Source organism: Cloeon dipterum, chromosome 4, assembly GCF_949628265.1.
Source record: "Cloeon dipterum chromosome 4, ieCloDipt1.1, whole genome shotgun sequence".
Taxonomy (NCBI): Eukaryota; Metazoa; Arthropoda; class Insecta; order Ephemeroptera; family Baetidae; genus Cloeon; species Cloeon dipterum.
Genome location: NC_088789.1, coordinates 3227956 through 3254123, shown reverse-complemented (window position 1 = coordinate 3254123; position 26168 = coordinate 3227956). Strand labels below are relative to the sequence as shown.

General features: G+C 42.3%; 3 protein-coding genes across 5 annotated transcripts; 2 read left to right on the top strand and 1 right to left on the bottom strand.

Moving 5' to 3' along the window:
* The first annotated feature begins 31 nt into the window (after window positions 1–31).
* LOC135944511 (protein MTO1 homolog, mitochondrial) lies at window positions 32–8667 on the top strand. Its single transcript, XM_065491514.1, has 14 exons — window positions 32–177; window positions 5915–6098; window positions 6153–6271; window positions 6416–6596; window positions 6655–6831; window positions 6889–7001; window positions 7059–7204; window positions 7259–7416; window positions 7467–7630; window positions 7686–7857; window positions 7920–8082; window positions 8133–8354; window positions 8413–8473; window positions 8532–8667. The coding sequence occupies exons 2-14, from the start codon at window positions 5915–5917 to the stop codon at window positions 8637–8639; spliced, it is 1968 nt and encodes a 655-aa protein (XP_065347586.1). The 5' UTR covers window positions 32–177; the 3' UTR covers window positions 8640–8667.
* LOC135944509 (uncharacterized) lies at window positions 500–5530 on the top strand. Of its 3 annotated transcripts, XM_065491511.1 has the most exons (11): window positions 500–642; window positions 706–784; window positions 849–976; window positions 1191–1271; window positions 1330–1829; window positions 1895–2413; window positions 2908–4255; window positions 4307–4446; window positions 4750–4948; window positions 5004–5126; window positions 5180–5530. In XM_065491511.1, exons 2-11 carry the CDS (start codon window positions 743–745, stop codon window positions 5289–5291), a joined length of 3192 nt encoding a protein of 1063 aa, XP_065347583.1. In that variant the 5' UTR covers window positions 500–642; window positions 706–742; the 3' UTR covers window positions 5292–5530. The 3 variants fall into 3 exon arrangements, with proteins under 3 accessions (XP_065347583.1, XP_065347582.1, XP_065347584.1); XM_065491510.1 differs by having other exon boundaries at window positions 544–784; XM_065491512.1 differs by lacking the exon at window positions 706–784 and having other exon boundaries at window positions 549–642.
* On the bottom strand, window positions 8652–26168 carry LOC135944513 (probable G-protein coupled receptor Mth-like 1). The gene is made up of 5 exons (XM_065491515.1): window positions 25072–26168; window positions 21612–21690; window positions 19712–19902; window positions 11863–12019; window positions 8652–9444 (listed from the first exon to the last, which is right to left on the bottom strand). The coding sequence occupies exons 1-5, from the start codon at window positions 26063–26065 to the stop codon at window positions 9087–9089; spliced, it is 1779 nt and encodes a 592-aa protein (XP_065347587.1). The 5' UTR covers window positions 26066–26168; the 3' UTR covers window positions 8652–9086.

Sequence of the window (26168 nt, the reverse complement as noted above, 5' to 3'; positions counted from 1 at the left end):
TTGTAACCGGTATTACTTGATTTTTGGTATTAATTCTTTTGCTGCCGCAACGCAGCGCTGTCTTCATAACAAATTTGAACAACTTGAGATAGAAACATTGTCAAGTAGTGGAAAAGGTGTATTATCAGTCTAAAAAAACAACCAGAACTGCTGTCATTATTTACAGATAGACCACAGGTATGTAACTTTGATAAATTTTAATTTTTAAGGGGGAAATTATAAAACTATTTATTTTTACGTAATAATTATGGAAAATAAAAATAAATTTTTAATATTTTTCCCATAGCACTCTTTACAAAAGCAACAACTCTTTGAATAAATGGAATGTCATGAAAGAGGAGTAGTGTTTTCGTTTTCCTCTCATGTTTTCGGGATTTCTTCGTTGATTACGGAGCGGAGTTTGCAGCTAGTGTCTATCCAGCTAGCTGGCTCCTGGTGCTCCTGGCTCCTGCTGACGAACGGCTGGTGACTAACTTAGTTGATATGCAAGAGATGGCGCTCATGAATGTTGTTCGTTCTGCGGGAACATTAAATTTGGCGGTTTTTTAACTTCAATCGTTCAATCAGCAATGGCTGTTTGTTATGTATTGCGGCCTTGAGAATTTTCGTCTCGACTGCAGTCGCTCCCGTCGATTTTACTAGGTTAGCAGATATAATCACCTCCACAACGAAATTCTGTATGAATTTCCCTTGTTTACCGAGAAGAATTAATTCAGAAGCAACGTAAAATCAGTGGATTATTATGTCGGATTTTTCTCCGCCGCGGAAGACAAGGCGGTCTTCGGTATGATTTATTTATCATTTTAGTGTGGCATAAACTGGCACATTGATTCCTATTCTTTTCGTAGATACTGAAAGGTAGCAGAGCACCATTGCAAAATTTAGAGGACAATGAGGGCTATGATGAAGACCGAACAACTGTCACCAAAACAGCATTCAAGAGGAGGGTCAGCTTCTCTTCCACAAATAACGTGCAGTAAGAATTTTTAAGTACATTATTCGCATTATTCATTATACAAAAAATTAAATGAATCGTATGTAGATACATACATAAAAACTAATTACGTCAGTTTTTCTTTAATAACTATGATGTATGTACATATTAGATAATACGGAAAGATTACACTTTTCGCCACCCTTACTTTAATATATGTATATATATTTTATTAATCAATGTTTTTCTGTTTCAGGGAATTTTGCAATGATGTAGACGAAGTCTGGGGCGAAAGATATGAGAAACCAATGATGCTCTCGGACGCCAAATCACAATCGTATGTTACAAGTGACTGACAAGTACGTTTCTTGTTTACATTTTTAATATTTTTACAGTGATCTTGTGAATTTGCAATCAACCAAAAGCTTTGAAAGTTTAATGACTGGTCCAATAAAAAGCCAGCACGAAATGCAAGCACCACTTGCCACTCATGATGACCAGGAAGATGAAATGGAGCTCACTTCAACAGGCATGCCCACTTTCTCTCAAGAATCCCAGACATCTCAGGTTGCAGTGACCGTCATTGAACGTAATGCGCCGTGTGCAGTGGATAAAGAGAATTTAATCCACGCTTCATTACCTTTGATGGAAAAAACAATCTTGAGTACAACCAACATGTCAATGGACGGACACTCATTGACTGAAGATGCAAGCTACCTGAATTCACCAGGCTTAAACAAAACACACCTGAATTTCGCAGACGTGGATGACTCCGACGAGTCTGATGGTGTCTCGGATATTTTAAACTCTGCCAAGCAGACTGCTTCTGCCAGAGCGATGAATAAAACGGCCCACGAATCTATTTGCATGGACATCACTTCCGTATCTAGACTGCGTAAGTTCATTATAACCAATTTTCCACTTAAGATTTTTTAATTGTTTTTATTTCAACAATTTCAGCTCGTGTTGACGATGGAGAAGTAAAAACAGAGGACCACAATGCTGCGTACCCAAGCATTTCTGATTTTTCTGACCACACCAATGAAATGAAGGGGGATGGCTCTGAATCTTCCACTGACACTTTAGACCTTGTCATGCCTGGGGAGGCCATGTTCAGCTTCTCCAAAAGTCGCAAGAGCTTGTGCCTTGCGTCCAATTCAGGTGTCCAAATGGACATTACAAACGTTAACAACGCCTCCAGTACATCAATGGAAATGACCATGGCTCCCGGAAACTCGTCAAGTTCACAGATGGACATTACTATGGCACCGAAAAAAAGTTTAATTTCCAGCAATGATTCCGCTTGTGAGAGCGCTAACAACAAAACACTGATCCATACTTTGGAGATGAGTTTTGATGAAGAGCAACCTGATGTAGAGAAGCAACCCGCGAAAATCAACGACCACACAATCTGTCATCCTGTAGACGTCAGTGTTGAAGATTCGATTGGAAATTGGAATCCAGCTGTTGTGAAGAACAGTAAGTTAAATTGGTAGCATTTTTACGCTATTTAGGCTTGATTTTTCTGTGGAACTGGTACATCAGTTCACTTTACTTTGGAACTTAATTAAACTGAAGGTGCCAACTTTTGTCTTTCATCTAAATATCAGGATTTTTGCACTGTCATGTTCTTTTGGTGTAAAATATATAGTGATTCATAATTTTTTGACCTCTGAAGAGAACGAAAGTAAAGTAGTGCATGCCTATCAGATATTTGAGACCTTCAGAAATCTAAGAAAAATATATTGCAAATAGAGTCTGTGAGAAAAATCCTGCTCTATTTTCGTCCTATTATTCTGGGTAATATTCTTGCTCGGGTTTAACATAATTAAAATTAGAGGTCTCAGCGTCGAGATTTATGGCGGTGGCTGTTGGGACCAGCTAAGCCGAATTTAACCAAGCCTAAACTGAAGTTAAAATATTCCTTGTCACATAATATACAATTAATTGTACGTTTTGCTAATCTGTTTCAGATTCAACACTGAATATTCCAAGCAACAATGTCACCAGAAGCATTTCCTTGGAGAGTGAAGAAGAAAATCTGCCAAACAACCTCAACTCAATACCTGAAGTTAAAGTTTCAACATTTGAAACTAAGCAGGATGCTGATTTGTCTTCGGAAGATATACTTGCCAAACCGTTGACACCTGACACCAGCATTGTTATGGACGAAACGTCAAGGGCATCGTTTCTGAACAAAACCTTTGATGTGCATGCCTCCGCCAGAGTGCTTGCGGCGTCTTTAATGGATTGTACCAGTATTAGTGTACCAGATGAGTCCCTGTTGAGCGATTCTGTTTTCCGGAGTACGGAAAATTGCACAGGTACAAATAAGGCGGGCAGCCAACTGACAAATTTTGGCCCTAGTGCAATGGTTGGGGAGTTGGCGATTGCGGAAGGCAACACGCCTGCAGCTTTTGATAAAGCACAAATCTCCACCTCAAATCATGCGGCTTATGCGTCGCTGAAAAGGTCTTACATGAGCAGCTGTGACTCCCCCGAGTCCGTGCCAAGTCGGCGCATTGCCCTGTCTGATGATCAAGAACTAATCATTTCCCCCAACAAGGCGATGGTGGTCACCAGGCCAAGTCCTGAAAAACAAATCTCAAACGGCAAATCAGAGGCGGGTCCTTCGCACACTCTGCGGTCATCTCCAATTTGTCGCAGCTATAATGCATTGTCGATTGAAAAAATGCAAGCAAGGTCCTTCAGTGTGGGTGACAGAAATGTGACTGGGAGTCAAATGAAGAAAGAATTGCAGAAGTCGCGACGACAGCCTGGTGATCACTCGCCTGTCAAGAAAATTTGCGTCTCAAGGGGCCTTGACATGTCTACAAGCAAGCTCAATGATTGTTCAAGGACCAAGTCAAACGTGTCTAGTGGCAACTTGGACAGCTCCAGAAGGATTGACTTTGATGCGTCAACGAGCAGGATGGTGAATGACGCAAGTAGTTTCATGAAAAGGAGCGAAATGGATGTGTCGAAAAGGAGCGAATTCGACGTTTCCAAGCTGAGCATTTCTTTCATCCGGCCTGAAATGCAGCGCAAGCCACCCTTGCTCATGGCCAGCTTTGATGAATTTGAGAGAATGCTTGCTGAAAAGAAGACGAACACCAAGCTCGCTGAACTTAACGCGAAAATGGACGCAATTTTGAAGTGGCACAGTGACAGAAAAGCCAGCATGGAAACCAAGGAAGCAACTCAAACTCAAACTGACGCTGCTACTGTCCAGGATGACGCCATGGAAGTAGATGTTCAACCAGCAGACCAAGACGCTGCTCTCACCCCGTTAGCCTCAAAACTCAAAGAAATGTGCAAAAAGTAAGATTTTGATTACCAACTCTTAACTTAGTTGAGAATTAATTGTTTCAGGGTTGAGCGGTGTTGGCGATTTGTGTCAGATGATGTTTGCGGTATTGAACTCTCAATCTTAAACAACACTATGAAAATGGAACTTGCCATGGATAGTTCAGATGTTGTCAGAAAGATCTCATTGGCTCCTACTGACACAAGTAAATATATATTTAATTAGATAATCAGGAGATTAAACTAAATTAAATTTATCAATGGCGCTTTGCTGATTTTGGATGGGTGGCTAAAAGTGAGCATTTGCAGGGCAAATGATCTTTCACCTGCTTAAAAGTTTTCAATGCAGAATGTGGACATGCAAGAGCAAGATTTTTCCTCTGCAGCTACTCACTTCTTATAGCCACCTGCCCTTGTTTTCACACTAGCAAATAGTAGAGCCATGTTGAGTTTTTCTTTCTGTCAAACCATTTGAGTTAAATATTACAATCAGCCCTTCTGTTTTGCAGCTTTTCCATGGCAGCGGTTTGTGCATGACCTCTTTTTGAAGCGAGTAAATGCTGAGGAATTGACCCAGGAGTGCAAATCGAAAAATGAAATTCCAAAACTGCTGAAAGACTTGCATCCAAAGCTGGTCAAGTTTACCCATTTGATGATCACTCTGGAAAAAGCCAGCAAAAGGAATGTTCTCTCGTACCAGGGAACAAGGTATATTATTGCAACATATTCATGACCGATATTTAAATTCTGACGTTTCAATCAGGATCCACTTCAGATGCTACAGTCTAAAGTTGGCTGTCGCAGTTGAGGTGTCTGTCGACGTCTCTAAGTGGGACAAAATTGTCGACACAGATGTCAAAGCCTGGACTTTTGTGGGAAGTCTTCAGTAAGTTGTGCAATTTAAGTTTAACCATGTATCTCATCTTCGATTATGTCCAGGCTCCAGGAAATCCCCAGCTTGGTTGCCTATGAGCGGAAGAATGAAAATTTTCTTCCGAAGTACATCAAAACTGTTGAAGAATTTATTGCCACAAAGGAAAAATTTGCCTAGCTAGTTAGATCCTCTTGAGTCTTCTTAAGTCTTGTCTGTCATTGTTATATAACATTTCATGAGTGTAAATTACTTCAAAATGAGAAGTTTTTATTTTTGCGTTATGCTGTAAGTTTTATTGAATGTATTCCAGTCTATCTATATTTATCCAGAATTTAAAACTGAAAAGTAAACTTGGCTGTACAAAGAAGCCTATATGTACTGTAAGAAAATAACAATAAATGAGTATTATGGATAAGTATCTGTCATTTTATTTCTCTACAGGTTGGCAATAGAGACAATATAATAAATTTATCATTGCACCTCCCAGCCCAAACGACGCGACTGATTCAAAAAATCAACCACGACGTGAAGGCCCTTGCAGCTAGCTATAAAATGTATATGAGCTTCCATTTTTTACATAGCTAAATATTAGAGTAGCGAAATCATCACTAAGAGGCCTTTGGATAGATAGAAATTGTGCTTTATTTAATTTAAAACTGATTAAATAATAACGAAACACCGATCTCAATTCATAACCCTGATTTATTAAATATTTATAGTGATGTTGATGTTTTACTCTTTGTAGTATTTTATCTGATATATTATTTTCATTCAATTTGGAAATTTTATAATTATTGCAGATGATTCTTCGAAGGAGAAGTTTGTTACGGGTTCTGCCTGCTCTCGTCAGACAATTTTCATGTGCTGAAGGGACATACGATGTTGTGGTTGTCGGAGGTGGACACGCTGGCACAGAGGCCTGCGCTGCTGCAGCAAGACTGGGCAGGAAAACCCTTCTTGTCACACATAAGAAGTCTACCATAGGTCAGTGTTTTTATGATTTAAGACTTTGTCACAATTTATTTGTAATTCATATAGGTGAAATGTCATGCAATCCGTCCTTTGGTGGCGTCGGGAAGGGACACTTGATGAAAGAGGTTGATGCTCTTGATGGAGTTTGCAGTCGTATATGTGATCTCTCTGGAATTCATTACAAGGTATGGTGTCAAACTTAAAGCATAACTTCTACTTTCGGCTTGAACTCGGCAAATTTCCTTTCAATTTTAAAATTAAAAAAAAAATGAAATAATCAGGATTTTAATTTTTTAAATAAATGAAATTTGTAATTAATTTTGATAAAGGTGTTAAATGTGAGGAAAGGACCTGCAGTGTGGGGGCCAAGAGCTCAAATTGACCGCAAACTATACAAGAAACATTTACAAAACGAAATATTCAATCACACTCCTAACTTGGAAATCATAGAAGCGGCTGTGGAAGATTTAATGATACATGAAAATGGACACTGCACTGGAGTTGTTCTAGGTATAAGAATGCTCCTCATTGATATGGTTGGGTTAAATATTGAATATATGTTTTCTAGAGAATGGCGATTATGTAAGCAGCAAAACTGTAGTAATAACAACAGGCACTTTCCTCAACGGCCAAATCAACATTGGATTGGACGTTCGGCCAGCTGGAAGAGTAGGTGATGAACCTTCCATTGGCTTGGCCAAAACCTTAGAGAGACTGAAATTCAGGATGGGTGTTCTGAAAACAGGTGAAAATTCATATTAAGCTTAATAATTTTGAGCTGAATTATTTACTCTCGAAACAGGAACTCCTCCAAGAATATATCGCAGCTCGATCGATTTCTCTGATTGTGAAAAGCACCTAGCTGATATGCCACCTTTACCTTTTTCTTTTATCAACTCTCAAGTGTGGATTAAGGTGAATTTTATATTTTAATATTGAATATTCTGCCGCATCTAACCACTGTCATCACAGCCAGAGGACCAAGTGCCATGTTACCTCACTTTTACTACTCCGGGTGTTGATAAAATTGTGAAAGAAAACTTGCATGTAAACCGACATGTGAGTGAAGAAATCACTGGACCTAGATATTGTCCATCTATTGAGTCCAAGATATTGAGGTTCTTCATACTGTTTAATGACTTCTTGAATTTAAATACCTTGAATTAACCCAGATTTGGAAACCGGGCTCACCAAATTTGGCTGGAGCCTGAGGGGTTAGACTCCGGCCTTATATATCCGGCAGGACTGTCATGCACTTTACCTGAAGATCTCCAGTCGCAGCTCATACGACAGGTGAAAGGCTTGGAAAATGCTGTCTTAGCAAGACCAGGTAATTCTAGTAAAGGTTCATCTGATTAAATGCGTAACATTTTGTCTCAGGTTATGGAGTTCAATATGATTTTGTTGACCCAAGAGAATTGTGGCCGTCCTTGGAGACAAAGAAAATTCCTGGACTATTCCTTGCAGGCCAAATCAACGGCACCACAGGTTATGAAGAGGCTGCTGCCCAGGGAATCATCGCCGGGATGAATGCAGCTTTGCAGGTAACCAAATGCATGATGGAAATCTCCTCCAGTAAATTTGAATCTCTGTGAAAAGGTTTTAGATCGAGAGCCGTTTGTAATTAGAAGAACAGAAGGCTACATAGGTGTTTTGATTGACGACCTGACTACTCATGGGACCAACGAACCTTACAGAATGTTCACCAGTAGGGCAGAGTTTAGGGTGTATTTGAGACCAGACAATGCTGATATTCGGCTTACAAAGAAAGGTGATTTTTATTATTTTGAGACACATTTCTAAAGGTACAACAATTATTTTTTTTAACTCTAGGCTTCGATGCTGGAGTCGTTTCCAATGAGAGAATGCAAGTTTTGCAGCAAACACAGAGCAGTTTAGAATACTGTGAAGAAGTTTTGCAGTCTGTGATGTTGCCGCCGCGAAAATGGAAGTCGTTGTTTAAAATGCCAAACAGCACGTCAACTGCATCCAAAAGGTATTATAGTTTTAATCTGTTTCATTGGTTGATAAATAATTATCTCGCAGTGCTTTCTCATTGCTCGCCGACTCGAGCATCAAAGCCACAGTTTTCCAGTTAAGAAACCTCATGCCAGACGAGCTGAGGTGTTTGGATGGAACAGAAGCAGTTTGGGACCGCCTTGTGATTTGTTCCACGTACAAACATTACGAGAAAATGCAAACAGCAGAAATCGAAGCCATAAAAAAGGAACAGGAGTTGGTCATTCCCAAGAACTTTGACTACAACATGTAAATAACTACAATTTTCCATTTTACAAGAAAGAAACAATTTGCCGCCGTGTTTCAGGCCAAGCTTAAATTTGTCAATGGAGGAGCGAGAGAAGTTGGCGTTTTCTCAGCCTCAAACAGTAAGTTTTCCCAATTTTACAAAACGTGTTTTTTTAAAAACATTGTCAATTACAACAGATTGCCGCTGCAAGTAGAATACCGGGAGTCACGCCCAGTGCGGTTTTGCGTCTCATGGTTTATGTGAAACAAAAGGGACACAAAGCGCCTGTTGCTGCACGTGGATAAAATAAACGAACATTTTTGAGCGGAATAACATTATATTTCATTGTCATGACACCAATAATGAAGCATGTTAGTATGCAGTGGCTTTTAAACGTACAGTACAGGTACACATGGCCTGCAGACCAGGTTTGTGAGTTGCATACAAAAGCTGGTAATAAATAAAAGAATTTTGAACGGTTAAAATTTATCAATTGCTATGCAATACATCCATAAATATAACTACGGAGGAACCTTATTTTGTAATTTTACAAATATACTCCACAGGCAAAAGTATAATACACAGTTTCACACCACGGTTAATGACTATCCTTGCGAGTATTTACATTTTCTCGTCAAACTAATATAAAAAATACTGCATCGTTTTAGACATCATCAGTCTTTAAAAAGGTTAAAAATACTCTCATTTCGTATGTTCATTTTTGGCACTATCGGAGCTCAGTCCTGCGTCAGCTAGCAGACGGTCTCTAATGGAGGCATTATTTCTCCATTGGACTTTGACACTGGACTGCTGGTGGTGGTTTCGCCCGCGGTCGTCGAAGGAAGACCTTGCGAGGTCTGCGACATGGGGTTGGCAGCCGCCTGGGGTAGGTTCTGCCGGCGGCCGCACCACCACAGCCGCTTGATGGCTGCCCACACTTGTGGCTGGCAGCCCACCACGATGAAGATGAACACTCCTTGCAGGGCGTTGATCAGGTCGGTTATGTACCACAGGTACGAAGGGCCGCCGACGAACCACGAGACCACGTCGGCCAGCCAGGTCACTCCCATCACAACCACCAGTTTCATGCAAACTTGACCCAGGGTCGTTCTGAAACAGAAAAGAAACAAATTAAAAATTATATCAATAAAATTGTATTTTTCAGCTAGCCAATTTTATGAACAGAAAATGAAAGAGTTACACGCATGAAATTTATGATAATTATTTAATTGCTCAGTGAATTATTTCTGAGTGAAATTTTAAAAGGAAACATTAATTTCATTTTTGGAGGCAAATTACTGCTGACGAGGTCTTCAGGGTACAGTATGAAAGCGTGTTGTATTAACTTTTTCTCTTCATTAACAGATTCATCCTGAATTAATCAGTGCAGAGCTGAGCAATTCGATCGTTTAGTTCTCTCCTTACATTTTGTATACATCTTGCAAATAACGCTGCGTCATGAAAGTAAACAACAATTCGAATATTTTAGACGGAAAAAATTACGCGACAATGTCAACCACTTAGTGGTTTGTTTTTTAATTAATCACCACAAGAAATATCAGCAACTTTTAGCACGTCAAAGCAAACACGCCGATTAACTCGACAACTGCTAATTTCACGCTTCAACAGTAGCGCACAAATTGAAACACAATATTTTTGCCTCAGTTGCGACCGTCACACAAGCTGGCCTGAGAACAAACTTTATTTTCCACCGCAGCTTATAATAACGTGCTCTGAAAAAGAGCGATCTAGCTGACAAAAAGTGTGGAAAATCGGTAAAGGAGAGAGGCGCGCGGTGGCGTTGACTTTGCTCAGCTTTTGTGTTTTATTTCGGTGCTCACTGGAGCACTCTTTGGTGTTGCCATGCTCCAGCGAAGCGACCCTCAACACTTCTGAGTGCTGCACAACGCCGAGGCTAAGCATGGCGTACGCTCCACTAAATATTTTTTAATTGATTTCGCTGAAGTTTTGTCAACTGAAATTCTTCAACGAAGAACGGAGTTTCAAACTAAGTCAAGGGTAATTTAACTTGCGCAGTTAATTGCAGGGCTTTCATCTTGGTAAGAGCAGTGAAATCCCGGTTCCTTATTAATGCGGATAAACCAGATAATAAAGGAAAGAGAACGCCCGAACATTATTTCCCTACAAACCAAGTGGCTTTTAAAAATAAGCAGTTTGATGTAAAGGATTAATTTTAGCAAATTGATGAGGATGTATATATTCCACCTATATTTTAAAGGTAACTTTTTACACCTTGTAGATAAAAGTCCTAACAATAAGTTGAAATCAGCTGAGACCCACAAACCTTCAAAAACACGTATGATTTCGGCGAAATTTATCACAATACAAGGGAAAGTAAGTGAAAATGTTAACTAACACACTCGCTTAGCGATTGCCGGCTCCAATTTTCTGGCCACAAAACAGTCGTGCCTAAAAAGAACGGGACAAATTTCAACGCTTGTCGCGGCCACTGATCGATTGGACACGCAAAATCAGAATAGCTAACCACTTTCCCACATCTCTCAAAAATGCTCCTTGGGCATTGGCCTTTGCAGGAAAATACGTGTGAAACTGCATTTAAATTAACCAGAAAAGTGTATCTTCCATCAATTTACGTGGAATTTTTTTATCACAGTCATTCTACCTCAAGAGAGTCAAGAGAGAAGTAGACGTTAAAAAACAAGTACAAGTTAAGAAATACACCATCTTCTCTGACCACAAAGCTGATTGATTTATAATCTTTACCGCTGTCCTATAGAACAAAAATGAATGTCTTGCATTTTTAAGTCACAAATTTATGGTGAAGTTTTTGTCTCTGTTTGTGGCTAGGTTTACGTCGGACAATAGCGCAAACAAGGTTAACGTCTTTCCATTTAGTCTAAAAAAACTCCACTGGCAGCTTCTTATCCTCAGAATGACAAACTGGGCCATTGAACCTTGCCTGCTTCTCCGTTTTCTTTATAACTTGTTGCGTTATTATGTGACGTATATCATATGCGAGAATTAATGAGTATGCATATTTTAGTGAACTGTGTGGAACGAGCGCATGATATTTTTCAGTTTCCGAAGTCAGAACGAACAACGTCAATTATTCCAAAAGCGAAAGGAGGACGGGACAAAAGTGGCCGGTAATTGAGAACGTACGGCAAAAATAATTGCGTCGGTCATTTCCTGGGCAAATTATAAACTTAACGCTCGTCAGCAGAGAAAGTAGGTCTGCAGAGGACGGCGAATGGCTATGGAGAGAATGACTGTTTGAGTAAGCAGTTGAAAAGCAAAATAACGTCACTGAGCTCTGTCTTGCGGCTAAAAAAAGGAGCGAGCAAGAAGCATAAATTCTGCTTGAAACAAAAGTCGGCAACACATTTTGCGCTCCGCATTCTTTCGAGAATGGCTTTTCAAAGAGCGCGCGCCGAGTATAAACAAGTTGCACTACTTGCTCAAACCATTTCAACGGCAAACTTTTGTCCTTGGAGAAGCAATAAAACTCTGCATAGGGTTGGACTTCGAATTTAAGTGGAATAATACCTCTCAGCAGAGCCGTGAGATCCGCCGCCAGTTTTGACGCCTTCCCTGCGCCACAGTCCGCACGTCAACTCCCGAGTTGTAGCGGCGAAGAGCATACAGTTCAGGATCAGCAAGAGACCGACAGGACCATAGAAGAAGGTGACGATATCTAGACCACCTGAAAAATGGCACAAATCAATTAAGTCAGTAATTCACACGCAGAAAATAATTATTTAAATAAATGTATTCCCCCAGCCTGCCCTTATTTTGAATAATTTGTATAGCAAATAATGTCTCAAAACTGAGCCACGATGGGAATACAGTAGAGGTATTAGCCAGCTGCGCTGCAACGCGCCAGCCAGCAAATTTTGGGTCACGCAGGCAGCCGCCGGCGAAAAAGGGTCGAAATTAAAAATTGCAGAAGAAAAAATGTCTTGCCGTTTAGCACTATCAAACCTCTCGTTTAAAATATTGTCAGCCGCGCCAGCCGCCGGTGAAAACGGGTCAAAAATTAAAAATCTCGCGGCTGAGAACTCTGGAATACAGGTTATATGACCTTGGAAAATTTACCAAAGTTATAATGCCATCTGGTCTACGCATTCCTCAGGAATGGATATCATAACCGTGCCCAGTCTAAATAATGGTCATCGTAATTTATTTGAAAGCAGTGATCATTCATAAGGTGATAAGGATCAGTGTAAGAAGCTAAGAGTGATTAGGATGCACCGCAGTCGAATTTAATCCTAATGGATAACTTCTGTTTATTCCGTCTCTTTCCAGTTGCTTCTGCGCCATATCTTTGGCTCGGAAAACAAACACGCAAAAAATAATGCTTTAATGAGATCCGATTTCTCAACCCACTATCGGAGCACTCGCGTTCCAGAGGATAATGAGCGAGTGCATATGCACGGGCAACAACAATGCTGTCGGGAAACATCTGCACGCGGCCGGAGAGCATTCGTAATAATTTCGCAGGCGGCCAGACAGACACGAAGAGAGCGCATTTCATTATATTATAAAATTTCATTATTCGCTAGCGAGAGCCTGCCTGCCTGCCTGCCTTTCAGATCGTCGTTGGGCAGTGAATAAATAAATGGCGCGTATAAAGGAGGAGGGACGCATGCAGCGCAACTCTTCTCATTTATTATTCCGGAGAGCTTTTTTTTAACAAGGGTATATTGAGTTACCCTGAGTTTACTGCTCGGTGCGATGACTTTTCACAAAGGAGCTTGCCTACTCATCATCCGCACAGCAGGATTTATATTTATGCATGCGCCGCAATACGCGCGGTACACACAGCGGCCGCCTTCTTTCCTTTGCAGGACATTGTTCACTTCTCAGAATCAACCCGCGTGTGCTCCATTTAATGGCATTGCATAATGGCCATGATACCAGCAGCCGCCGCGAAAGAGATTATTACTGCGGAGAATGCTATTAAGGCGAGCTCCGCCGGTCTTCTTATAATTAAAAATTTCAACGGCGGAAAATTGTATTTCATTTATGTAGTAAGCGGTATTTAATATTTTTATATAAATGCCAGACGTCAAAACTTCTAAGGACTTGAAATCTGAAAAATGCAAGCAAGAATAAACAGCTAATTCATTTTATCAGTCCTCCTCATCAGCTACAAAAAGGAAACCAGTGGCGTCGTCAGCAGCAATTATGTACTGCACCCGTTAACTCGAATTCTCTCGAGTGCTCAGCACGCCCACCGCGTTTTAAATTTACTCGCTGTGCCGCAATCATAACTCACATGCACACATGCACTTTGTGCACGCGCAGCCTGCTGAAAGATGCATGTGGATGCGGCGGCATCCTTATTTTTCCGCAGCGCCAGAAATGAATGCGAGCCAGCAGCGAGTCAGCTTTAATGCAAGGCGCAGAGTGTGTGTGTGTGTGCATCATCGGATTTTTCTGCCACGCAAGTGCAACCGCCAGCAGCTGTTGCGAAGCTGACTGAGCGATTCGAATTCCGAGGAGCTGACGACGGAGCCCATTCATGAAAGAAGAGAATTCCGAGCGTTTTGATTGAACAAGTTGTAGGGGTTCTATGTTCGCCTTCGTGAAAAATCGCACTTCTGCGGCCGCTCTTCATTATATGTAAATTTTTAGTTCATCCATCCGCTTCCTGTTGGATAATAGCTCGGTTTTCAGGAGCATATGGTTTTAACAGTGCGAGCAACCTTACATGAGCCTGCTGAGAACTAAGTCAAATAGTGTCATTTTTACAAGATAATCCACTCAAGTTTTAACATTTTCCCGATTATTTCATGACAGCATAAAAAGGGATGCAATTTTGTGAAGAATGTCTGGTCTGAGGCGACGAACGATGAACACGACTGGTGTCGTGGAATGACAAAATAATGTCACAATTTATCTAGTTTAGTAAAGCGCTCAGTTCTAGCTGTAGAACAGTGCTGGGTTTTATTTTATTTCAGGAAATGGCTCTACTTTGAGCACGAAACGTCAGGGGAGAAGGTTTATCTTCTAGCTGGAAAAAACTACACTGTTGGTGTATCGTCCAAAGATTTTCCTTAGAAATAAAAGGACGAAGTCGATATCAGCAGAAAGCACGCTATATACGATTCGTGTCAATTTCCCCACAGAAGAATTTTGTGAAGAAAATTTAGCTAGGCATGGCGTTTTCAAAGCTAGCTATTACGATTTTATTGACATAATCTTAACGAGAATATCTTGTAAATTTTCAAGCAAAAAATCTATAGATAGCTTAGCTATCATAAAACTAATTTAACCTGATTGTAACGAAGATTTAGCGAGTCTGCACGCAACGCAAGCGGAAGTTCATCGAGGCGCCGCTCAAAAATAATTGGGTTCGCTTTTAATGAGGCGTGTTTCGTTCAGTAGCAGAACAGATTCGCGACCGTAATAATTATCCGAGCCGATAGCAGAGGCGATAAAAAGGGCTGCATGATATTGTGCGCGGACGCGTCGGAAATAAAAGGAGTGCTCGCTGTATAATATGGAAGAGTAGTTCTCTTCTCTCGGCGAGTGTTACATTTCGCATCATCGGGAGCACATGTTTTTGTACAGTAACGGACGCAATGTGGAACAGCAGCCAGCGCGCGCGGCAATTTTAATCCAGCTGCCTATTTGATGTTGGCCATGCGTCCATTAGCCGCGCAGCGCTAATAAAGTGCCGTTATTGATGCAGCCGCCGCCGATGAACGCTCGCTGTTACAACTTACGATACGTGCACGATTTCAGGAAAACGCTCCCTTTTTGACCAGTTGGATGAGCGAGCCGTGAATATTGTATCTTTCTTTCTTTCCCCGCCTGCTTTCTGGCTGATGAATAAATGCAGCGTGCACGAATTTCGTTTGTTCCCCTTGGCCTGGAAAATTATGGCCAAAAATAGAAAGAACAGCGGGCGCAAAACACCCGGCTTTTGTTGTGCCCTGTTTTTCACCCTTGATGCTCTTTAGTCGGACTGGAAAACAAGCTAGATGCGTTCCAGATGATAATAATTCTGTGACTATTTTAGTAATATTCACTAAACGTTTTGTTGAAGAGATGAATTAAAACAAGATCTTTGTAGTAAAGGCGAGAGATTTTTTAAATTTATAAATTATTTTTCTTTAAATTAAATCAGTGACATTTTTAGCCTCTGCTCAGCATACCAGGTCCCAATAACACCGCCGAGCGGATAACATGGGGCCCGAGTGGCCGCAGAGGAGCTTGGGCCCTATTGAGAGCCCGTTGAGATAGTTGAGCATTTTGAGTCACTATAAATTAACCATTTTTTGCTATCTCCGACATTGGGCAGCTAGTATATTAGCTCAAATATCTCCCACTGCTTTGACACTCCTTATAATGCCTTAACAAAATGCGAGCCAACGGACATGAGGACAATAAAAACCTATTGTATGTTACACAGTAAATTAAGATGATGAACTCCACTCCAAGCCTACAGCAAAACTATTGTCCAACCAGAGACTTTGTCAATGAATGACTTAAAATAACAGATTATGGAAGGTCAGCGCTCCACATGGTTTCACTATTGTGAGCTGCCATTTACAAAAAAAAGACTAGTGCCAAAGGAATCTCGGTGGAAACAAAAAATGCTAAGGCTCCCCATTCCTCAAGGTCATGGTAATTTTTAGGGGCCGTCTTGAAAGGCCAAAGAAAATTTTTATCTACTTATATGTATTAACGGAAGCATTCAATGTAACAGCAAAGATGCTTACCCCCCAGCACGAACCTTCACAAACGACAAGAGTTAATCTTAGCCATTTGTGTCTGATTTTCTGACTTGCAAAGAGTCATCCTATTCATTTCGGCGTTTCAGCCTTAAATTCAAAGCAAGTTCCGCGCACTTGGTATTTACCCAATCAAGCTAGAGCAAGCAGAACGTGTTCTTTTCAATGAACAAAAGGCCCGTCTTTAGGGCGAGAGCGGAATTTATCCGGAGGGTGCAATTAATCGCCGCGTGCAGCTACACGAATTCTCAGACGCTTCAAAAAAGGCTTCAAAACATATACCTGCCAGCCGCCGTGAGATGATGAGCCTCCAATAATTTTATAAAGCTTGTCAGTGGGCCGGGCCGCACTCACTCAGAAAAAGCTTATCGTCGCACAAATAGCTAAAAGTGAACATATTGAAAGCGAAACCTCCAGAGGTCATAATCATCTAAAATCATCTCGAGTGCCGCGCCGCCGCCGCCCGCCGTCGCTGCTTTTTTGAATTCCACAGAGGCAGGTGTGTTTTTCTACAAGGACCCTATCACCTGCTCATTGCTCGTAGAAGAAGGCGTAAAACGGGAGGGTACGCGAGAGCGAGAGCGAGAGAGAGAGCGAGAGAGAGAGAGAGAGAGCGAGAGAGAGAGAGAGAGAGAGAGAGAGAAAGAGAGAGAGAGAGAGAAAGAGAGAGAGAGAGATGACCGCACGCGAGACGAGACGGTGGTGGAACACAACATGCACGAATTCGATGATGCTGGATGCTTTGCAGGAGCCGCCGATCCCCGCTCGCTCACCTGCCCGCCCGTGCTAACCAACATCTGCTTCGGCCGCACAATTATATTTTATGGGCATTGTGCCGAGAAAAGCAGCAGCTCTCGTATATAATGATAAATAATAATGGGCGCAAAATATTTTCTGCCTCACGGGATTTGTTCAATGAATTTCCCCGTCACCGTTGCACAAGACACATCCTGCCCCTGTGCTCCATCCAAATATCTCGGGGAATTTACTTTTTGGCCCGTGCGATTATTTATTGGAAATTTCCTGTGGCGCAGCTCATTTTTTGTCATCGGCAGCGCAGCACCCGCCCTCGACGCGAACATAGCGGGCGTCCGTCCTTTCACCTGGACAATCTGCTTTTCATTGACCTTCTGTCCGGCGCACATGCACGTATGCTCTTGATTCCTATTTCAGATTACATTCTAGAGCAAAGATTGCAGAAATAGCGGGCATGCTGGCGGTTTCTGACGTTATTTTATAGTTCAAATAATATGCTTGGCGATAAGTAAAAACTATTATTATTAACAATAAACGTGCAGAGCGGAGTGATTAAAAAATAAATATAGTAAATGAAGATAAACGACCGATGGTTGAGAATTATCTGCGAAATTTTGTTTTTAAGGTTAAAGCACTGCTGACGAGGCCTGGTATGTGGGACCGAAAAGCCACCGTGTCATTTTTAATTTTTTCCTCAAAAGTAATATCGTTAGCCACCCATCTTCAGTCAATTTCGTGCAGAATAGAGTTATTACGTTTATTTTCAATTGTAAAAAAAGGTTACGACAAAAACGTTTTCTCTATACTTGTGCCAGTTATTCCGTTGCTGGCAGTTTCTCAAAGGTAATCAATACACAAAGGAAAACGCGACATTTCACTTGCGACTGTCAATAAGAAAGAGTGAAAGCCTTCCCTCAGCTGACGCGTACGTGTGTCATTTCTCGGATACCGCATCAAGTGTGTTAAAATCGACAGCTATTGCATCAGTCTTTCTTTGGAATCTGCATGTTGAGCGTGAAATTGAAAACGAAATTAGCATATAGCGTGTCTGACCACACATAACGCCGCGTAATTGAAAGTTGTGCCACGCATTGAGGCCTCATCTTAATTGACCCTGGTGCTGGTTGCTCCCTTGGACGTAATTCACTGACCTTTCTTATTTTATTCACCCAGTCCGACAAAGCAGACCATTCATCAGAGTAGTGTTTTATTATTTATTAGTCGTCTGGACGGATTGAAATCTAAATCATCATAGCTGCATTTGCAGAAACTGAAATGGGATATGCCTTGACTAGTTTTTGCTTTAAGATTTCGTCATTGCAGCGCGAAAGACGTCTTATTTATATCATTGCGATCAGCGGCTTGCAGATGTGCCGAGTTGAAGCGATCAGCACGTACTCGGGACGAAATTAGGCCAGCAGACAGGCGTGTATATCCTTAGCGGCAATTAATGGTGCATGCAAATTAAACGGGACGTGTGGAGTGAGAGAAAAAATGTTGGCCACCGCTTCAGCTGTGCAAACAACGTAAATTACCTCGAATTCATAGCAAAAGCATACGACCGTCTTTCTTTGCGATTCCCGTTGGATATTTGCTCTTCTTTGACGACGAAACTTCAAGAGCTGTTACAATTTTACTACTTTCCAACCCCGAGAGGCGCTGTATTGAAACGGCAGGTGGAATCCGTGCATGACAATGATTGCGGATGGGAACGCAACCATCGTTACTTTTTCCTGCTCTTTCTGCTCCAGTAAGAGCGGCTGTCCTACTCCCGGTTTAGCGTGTCTACTACAAAGGTATACACGCATCATCATCATATCATGTCCTGTGTTAATTTCTGCGAACAAATCCGCTTACTTTCCCACGCGAAAGCTGCTGCACAAGCTTGTGATAGTCATCTCGCGCGTAAAAACGGTTTGCCGGATTAGCATGAATGTATGGTCTTAAGCTCATTATAATTATTACGTTATTCAACGTAAGCACACCTGACTCATATGGGTTAACGGCTCGACCTGATCAAGTCAAAAAATTAATCAGCGAATATAAAAGCAAGATAAGACAAAATAAAAACACCCAAGTGTTAATTTAAATAATTAATAATCTTTTTCCTGTAAATTTGAAGCAATCAGATGAATATGAACACGCTTATTATAAAAACAAAGCACAGAAGCGTCGTGTATTTAAGAATAGAACGCCCATAACTCCTCGTTCGATTCTTTTGATTATTTTATTCATGCAGGTGCGTGCAAAACAAATTTCCCTGTGCGCGACGTGCTGCTTGAACATCGACGTGATAAAATTTTGACCTCAGGTGAACTGCCAGGTGATAATGGCTCCCCTGAGTGCGTGTGCTGTCGTTGAGCTCTATCATTTTCATTTTGCCGCAGTCTCTTTTTATACAAATTCCGACTTCACGACTTTTGCACTGACTCCGTGTGAAAAGAATTTTGGTGCAATCAAAAGTGATGATAGCATAATTTTAAAATGATGAATTCTTGGAGGTGTCAGCCGCGAGATTTAAGGCGGCGGCTGGAGGGAACGACTTGGCCGATTTTTTTGCCAGGCAGCGGCTGGCGCGGCTGATAATATTTTAAACGTGGAGTTTGATAGTGAACTGCCTGAAGGGCCGGAAGACATTTTTTTCTCCTGCACTTATTTAATGTTTGAGCCTTTTTCACCGGCGGCTGGCGTGGCTGGCGCAGCTTAGCTAGATTCACGGCAGCTGGCGGCTGCCCACGTGACCAAAAATTGGCTTAGACCTCTAATAAATTCTCACTTAAGGTCTCCGCTATCTTGGCAACTGGTGCTCATTTAATGAAAACAGGCTTTTTAACTCGGGTTTATGTTACGTGGTGCATTTCAAGTCAATATGTGAATTAATTTTAAATCAAACTTACCAAAAAACCAACACCGCTTTTCACCGAATCTGGGCCGGACCAAGGATTTGGCCATTTCCTCATCGAACGGCAGCAGGTCAAGCGTGAGGGCGGAGCAAGTGATGAACAGAGGCATTCCCCACGAGTAAATGGAGAAGGCGCGGTACCTGAACCTCTCCTGAGCAGGATCCGCGCTCACGGGCCTCAGATCCCTGTAAACATAAAAACGAAATCGTTTACTCTGGGCGACGAGCAACAAATAAATACATAAATTTCGGCTGGCTGGCGTAACGCGATCCTCTCGGTACTCACTTTCTTCTCTCGGAACAGGAAACACACAATACAGAGAAAAGCAATTATGTGCGTTCCGAGATTGGAGCTGATAAAAATGGGGTGCATTGTGGTTCCCATTGAGAAAAGCAGCTTGTTTGAGAGAAGCGACATTGTTCTGCTTTCAGAGAAGACTGCACGCACCGGGTTGAATACACATTGGAAACGTACATAAAACGTGCGTATTAAACGATAATATAAATACTGGTGGCGCGTTTGTTTATTCGGCCTGGCAGCATCCACAAAGAGTGGAACGCCAAATAACAGTTCCCAGTGGATAAATAAGCAGCGCAAGCGAACAATCGAGCCGCAGGAGAGATTTTCTGATTCGGTATGAGCGACTATTATAAATAAATAAAAGCAGCGTCGAACGAACTGAGCTCAAGGATTTCCCTCGTGAGCCAGACCAGAGGCGAACCCATTATTCATTGCATGATTATAATGCACTTGTGGGCAGGCTGCTCGGGTTTTCAATGCTTGCCTGAAATCAAGGGTGTGATTATTTATATCAAGGCGCCTCTTTCGATTTAATGAAATAATTTCCCACGTGCAGCGTAGAGATTGAGAGCAGATTTCAAGGAAATTAAATTAGTTTAAACAAATTAACAAGTTAATTCACGACAAAAATGTTTTTCTGATTAACATAAAAATGCAACAAGCCGACACACAACCGCATTCTTTGTTAAGTGTCTCTCGTGGCCGGCGTGGCTAATGACTCCAGTTAATTTTTTCCCTCCTTGAATATTTATTTCTGTTGGAATGGAAATGCTGTAAAACAAGCATGGAGTTGTTTTTAAGGGGTCTTTGATAACAATCACTCCACTTTTTACACTCGACGCAGCTCGCGACACGCGGATAAGCAGCTCTTTCTTTCATGAATGGTTCTAGTCTGATAGGAGTGTAAATGAGTTTTACTACCATACCGCAGCACAGATTGAGAGCACTTTCGTCTCTGAAGATGACGAATAATGGGGGAATCCCATTCGCGGTGAAAATATAATGTGTAAAACTTTCACCCGCGCGCGCGCCTTCCTCGGCCTTCACCTTCTTGCCGAGTCCTCTTAAGGCGTGACTAAATAATAAGTGCTCTAGAACTATTGTTCAAGGCGGATGCTGCTTCTTTCAAATAAAACGAATACAGGGTTAATGGTGTCAACGGCGGAGGCACTTAAGTAGAGGAATTATTTTTAAAACATTTATGTTGAAAACATCATTATGACGCAAAATTTGTTACGGTAAGAGAAACGTTGACTAAAAAGGGCCCTCCATCGTACCAGCAGGTTTGGTAGTAATTTAAGGCCGCAGCAAATCCAACCAGACGACCTTGCTACCAAAAAGGAATTGTTGTGCAGCATTGTAAAATGTACATTTTTGTCGATAGCAGCCACCAGCTTTTTAAGCAGGTAGCTCAGTCGATCAGACGGATTATAATAAAAAGGGCATTTTCAAAACCACAAACAAAGCAGAATGAAATGTAAAATATCTTCATTCGCTGTATAAAACACATACTTAATTCAACCTTTCGTGATTCTTACAAATAACAGTTCTTGTTTCCTCGCTCTTAGTGTTATAATTATTTGTTTATCCTCACCTGAAAGTCCACCAAATGTTGAAGCACATCGCGTTGAGCCAGAAGAAGGCGGACAAGAAGAAGAAGTGCATTAGCACGGCTGGAACAAAAAACAAGACGAGGTTACTTTTATACGGTCCGACGATTGTCCAAACTACTGAATTATATATCTAAATAGCTAGCTAGCCCCTTTTACAGCGCCTCTGGCTACCCACCTATAAAAAAATTTATTTTCCTCTTTCGCTCGCCTCTATAATTATAAACAGACATCCTGGCAAAAAGTTTTTTATAACAAAAGCTTTCCATTATCAGCACAAAGCTCGAGTTTTCCTTTCCATGCGGAGGCCGAGTTAATTTCGCTCTGATATTGTTTAGCAGCTGCTGCCAGCGAGTTTGTTTGGACTCTGCCATTTATTCCCTTGCCCAGAGGTCCAATGGTCCAAGCCCCCTGGGAGCAGTAAACCAACCGAATTTGCTTTTTACAGGCGCGTAAAATATGACAATCCGCGGTGAAATGCGAAATTCCAAATTCCGATATGCGCTATGTGAGTGTCAGCAACAGTTAAGTTAAAATGAGGAAGGAATTAAGAAAAACGAGAGCAGAGAGCAGCTGGGAGCGAACGGAACACGCGCAAAAAGCAGCTGCGCTTTTACTGGAGCACGTGCAGCGAGCTCAAGTGCCCAGAATTATGCAAATGGCCAATTCGTTTAATGGGCATGATTCGCGCTGAATTCAATTTGAGTCGAGCCGGACCAAATAGCAGGATGATGTAAGCTAAGCACTGGTCAACAGCACAATTTATGTGGGTCCAATGACCAAATGATTGGAGTACGTCACATTCAATTGCCTGATTTATTGCGAATTGCAATCAATATTTTATTCATCGTATTAGAATTTCAAATAGCAAGATGGCGTAGGTAGCGTCTTTTCTTTCAGAGACAATTGTTGCTAGAAAGAACGCAGAGAGCGGATGCCATGCGCGCTTTAGGAGTTTCTAAAGGAGCATCTCTAAAAGCGCACCCACCGAAGGCCCACAGGCACTGCTTGCTGCCTCAGCAGCCTACACACAAGATCAAATTTTAAAGAGGTTGCTGTATTCTTAGTATGAACGGGTTACGTGATAAGTTTTCACGAACAAAAACATTATTTAGCATCACACCTTTTTACCTCATAAGTTTCAATCATGTTTTTGCCGCTGGTCAGACATTTACTTCTGCAATAAAGTTTTGTGCTTTCTTAAAATTCTGTATTTTTGTTCTAGTTTCAGTCGAAATTTTATGTCTTTCTCCAGCTCAGAGAAACGAACTTTTTTATTAAACATTACAAAAAAGAAATTTTAGCAAATAGAGCCCAAATTTCAAATTTGCAAACTTATGGGTTACATGCAACGCTGCCAAATTGAAAATCACAATTCTCAGAATACCGAAATCGTAGAGCCCCAATTATAAAAAGGCTATAAATCGTTTTAAGCTAATTCCCTGCTCTATTATTTGCGGCAGCAAAGCAAACACAATAATGAGAGAGTATCTGGTGGGCTCGTGAGCCAAGGCGTTTCCTCTTTTCGATTCTTATTCGTGATACCCACTGAGCTGCTTATATAGTTCGCTGAATAGTATACGTGGATATAATGATGCTCAGGGCGAAGTCTCGGCTTTTACAATGACGACATAATGATAGCTATATAAACGCAAAACCAATCTGCTTTGCCTTGGTTGTGATTATCATTTCAGGGTGTACGCGGCGGCTGCTTTGCAATTTATCCCGGACGCAGGAGTGCGGCGGCGGTATTCAAAAGCAAAATTGCGTGCGCTGTTCATGGTTTATCCTCCGAGTGCACGATACATTTTGCATGATCGCCGCAACAATAATGACGATAGCTAGCCGCACCATTCGATTAGCAGCCTTCACGACGCGCTCCCGGGAATGTGTGCGGTTTTTCATGAAAGATAAGCCGATTGTTGTGTAAGCTCATGTTGTGAGATCTGGTCTTGAGTGACTACTGTGGGAGAAAACTTATTTTGTGTTTTGTCCGACGACTCCACAAGTGCATTTAAATTTCTTCACTATACATTATGCAATTGGATATAACAACTATTATTCATTTTTCTGTGAACTATTGAAGTGGATACATAGAAACAATTATTGAAAATTATTTGAACAACAGCAGTTGATCGATGAACAATTTGTTCTACAATTGGCCATAACAAAGGACCTTCTTCAAATTTTCTCCAAAATTTACAGTGCCTGACCACATTTTCTTGGCAGATTTCGGTTCCTCCCATCGAGATCTATTGGGGAAACTCTATGTTTTGAAATAAAATCAGATATCGAGTATGGAGACAGACCTTACCATTTGAAAAGCATTAACTTTGCAGCCACTTTTATAAAAAATTTACACTGCTACTTGGGTCAATTTTGGCTTCAACTGAATCCTAAGCTGGCCCAGAGAATATAAAAAATAAGTGCTCAGCAGTCACATGGGTAGAACAACAAAGAAAAAATATTTCAGAATCCCTCAGGTAGATAGCGAAATCCATTCTTTTATCAAAAACATTCAACGGGCTCCTATATAACGGAGCTATTTTGAAATTCAATTTTAAGGGAGGCATCTTTGTTTGTATTTAGATGGAAGCCATTAGTCATTTTTAAATTAATGTAACTGAGTTATTTATGCTTTACAATAACAATTTTTTTAGAAAATTTCAAAATGAGAATAATGTGATCAGTCAGTAATAGTGTTAAGCATTTCTACTCTGGTATTTTTAACATTATTTTAGGCCCGTGAAAATTGCGAAGCGGAAATTCCACCGCAGAGCGACCAGTGGATCGGCCCCTGACATTGATAATGGAATTTAAACTTGATGTGAACAATGATCCAAAAGTGTGCCAGCCAACGACCTGACACTAACACAGCGAACAAAAACAATAGCCGCCACTTAACTGCGGTCGAACTTTACAACCTTGTAAGGCTGGCGAACAAAACAGCAACGGCTTTCTTGTTAGGAACAAAGGATGCAAAAAACAGCAAATTCGCCTTAAATTCCACACGCGTCCACATCAAACAAAAAGCGGCGGCCGCGCGACCCACGCGTCCTTGCGCAAACAAACGTCACCTGTATATGTATGGATTGAAAATGCGTTTCCTTCCTCGCCCCAATACAACCTACAACCGGATATTGATGTAAATTCCGTGAATTTCAATCGCCTCCTAACGTCAAGATATAAAATAGATTGTCACACTGCTCCTGGGCGCAATAAACCTTATCTTCAAAAGAGGAGGGTAACGCGGCGCGGCAGCTCTTTGAAAAGTGAGTATTTAGCACAAAGAAAGGAGTGTTACTGTAAAGGAATTAGGTGCTGTGTTGTGTCCCGTGTCAAATAAACATTATAACGATTATAACGAATGACTTTGACCAATCGTTGAATAGATGAAAAGCGTCTGGCTTTTTGAAATGCGGGTTAACATCAAAAGCGGCTCACCCATAATGGTGCAGGTCTCAGGGGACCTTTCTGAGATGGACCGTCCGGAAAATTGCACAATTGCCAGTAGGAGGTCGGCGACCAACAAGCAGGCAACGTGACAGGTCTGGCAGCGCCAGTGCAGTGCGTGGTGGGCTTTGGGCACGAGGAAGCCGGTGGCCAGGGTGGCGGCCAGGAAGAAGGCCGAAATGGCCAGTCCGGCAGGGTACAGGGTCAGTCTGATGTCACCCTCTTGGACGTCGTCGACGGGCCGCATGTCGGGCAGCAGGTGGTCGTTGCAGACCAGCACGGCCACCCGCTCAGGGCGCTCCAGCACCCTGACGAGGCAGTAGTCCTCGATGAGCAAGGGCGCCGCCGGCGGGGGCTCCAGCTGCAGGGAGGTGCCGTTCAGGTGCTCCGTCAGGTTGCCCTCCAGCTCGCCCGCCAGGACGTAGTTGTTGCTCTTCGACGAGCAGTGCGGGAAGCCCGTGGCGTTGGTCACCGCGTCCAGTGGTTCCCCCTGTTGCTCGTTGTGTTTGCACGAGGACAGCGACTCGGAGTAGGCGGCGTCCTTGCCGCAGCAGTTGCGGATGCCCTCCATCCTCGGAGCGCCGCACACCAGGGCGGACAGCCGGTCGACGCAGAAGGTTTGCGGCGTGAAAATGGGCAGGTCTGCGGAATGCGGAAGGGTCAGAATGAGCTGCTCGTTCATCTCGAGCAGCATGAACAGCGGCAGCACCGTGCCGGACTTGAGCAGCACTGGCAGGGTGCCGTCCTGGCAGACGGGGCGCCACTCGGGCGTCACGCTCAGGTTAATCGAAGGGTTGGCCTGGAAGCCGCCGCCACCCGGCGCCACGGCGTAAATCAGCGGCGTCCAGTCCTCGGATTCCAGGTCCTCCTCGCAGGACGTGTTGTCCTGCAGCATCTGTCCCACGGGACAGCACTTGTGCAGCTCGCGGCTTGCGGCCGCCGCCGTCGCGGCCACCAGCAAAGCGAGCAGAAGGAACGGCCGCATTGTTCTCACGTTGAGCACGCCGCCGAAGGCTGCGTTCCACCTCGCGATCTAACTGACAAAACTAAACTGAAAACACGGCGTGAGCGGCCGAGTCAGCCGCGCG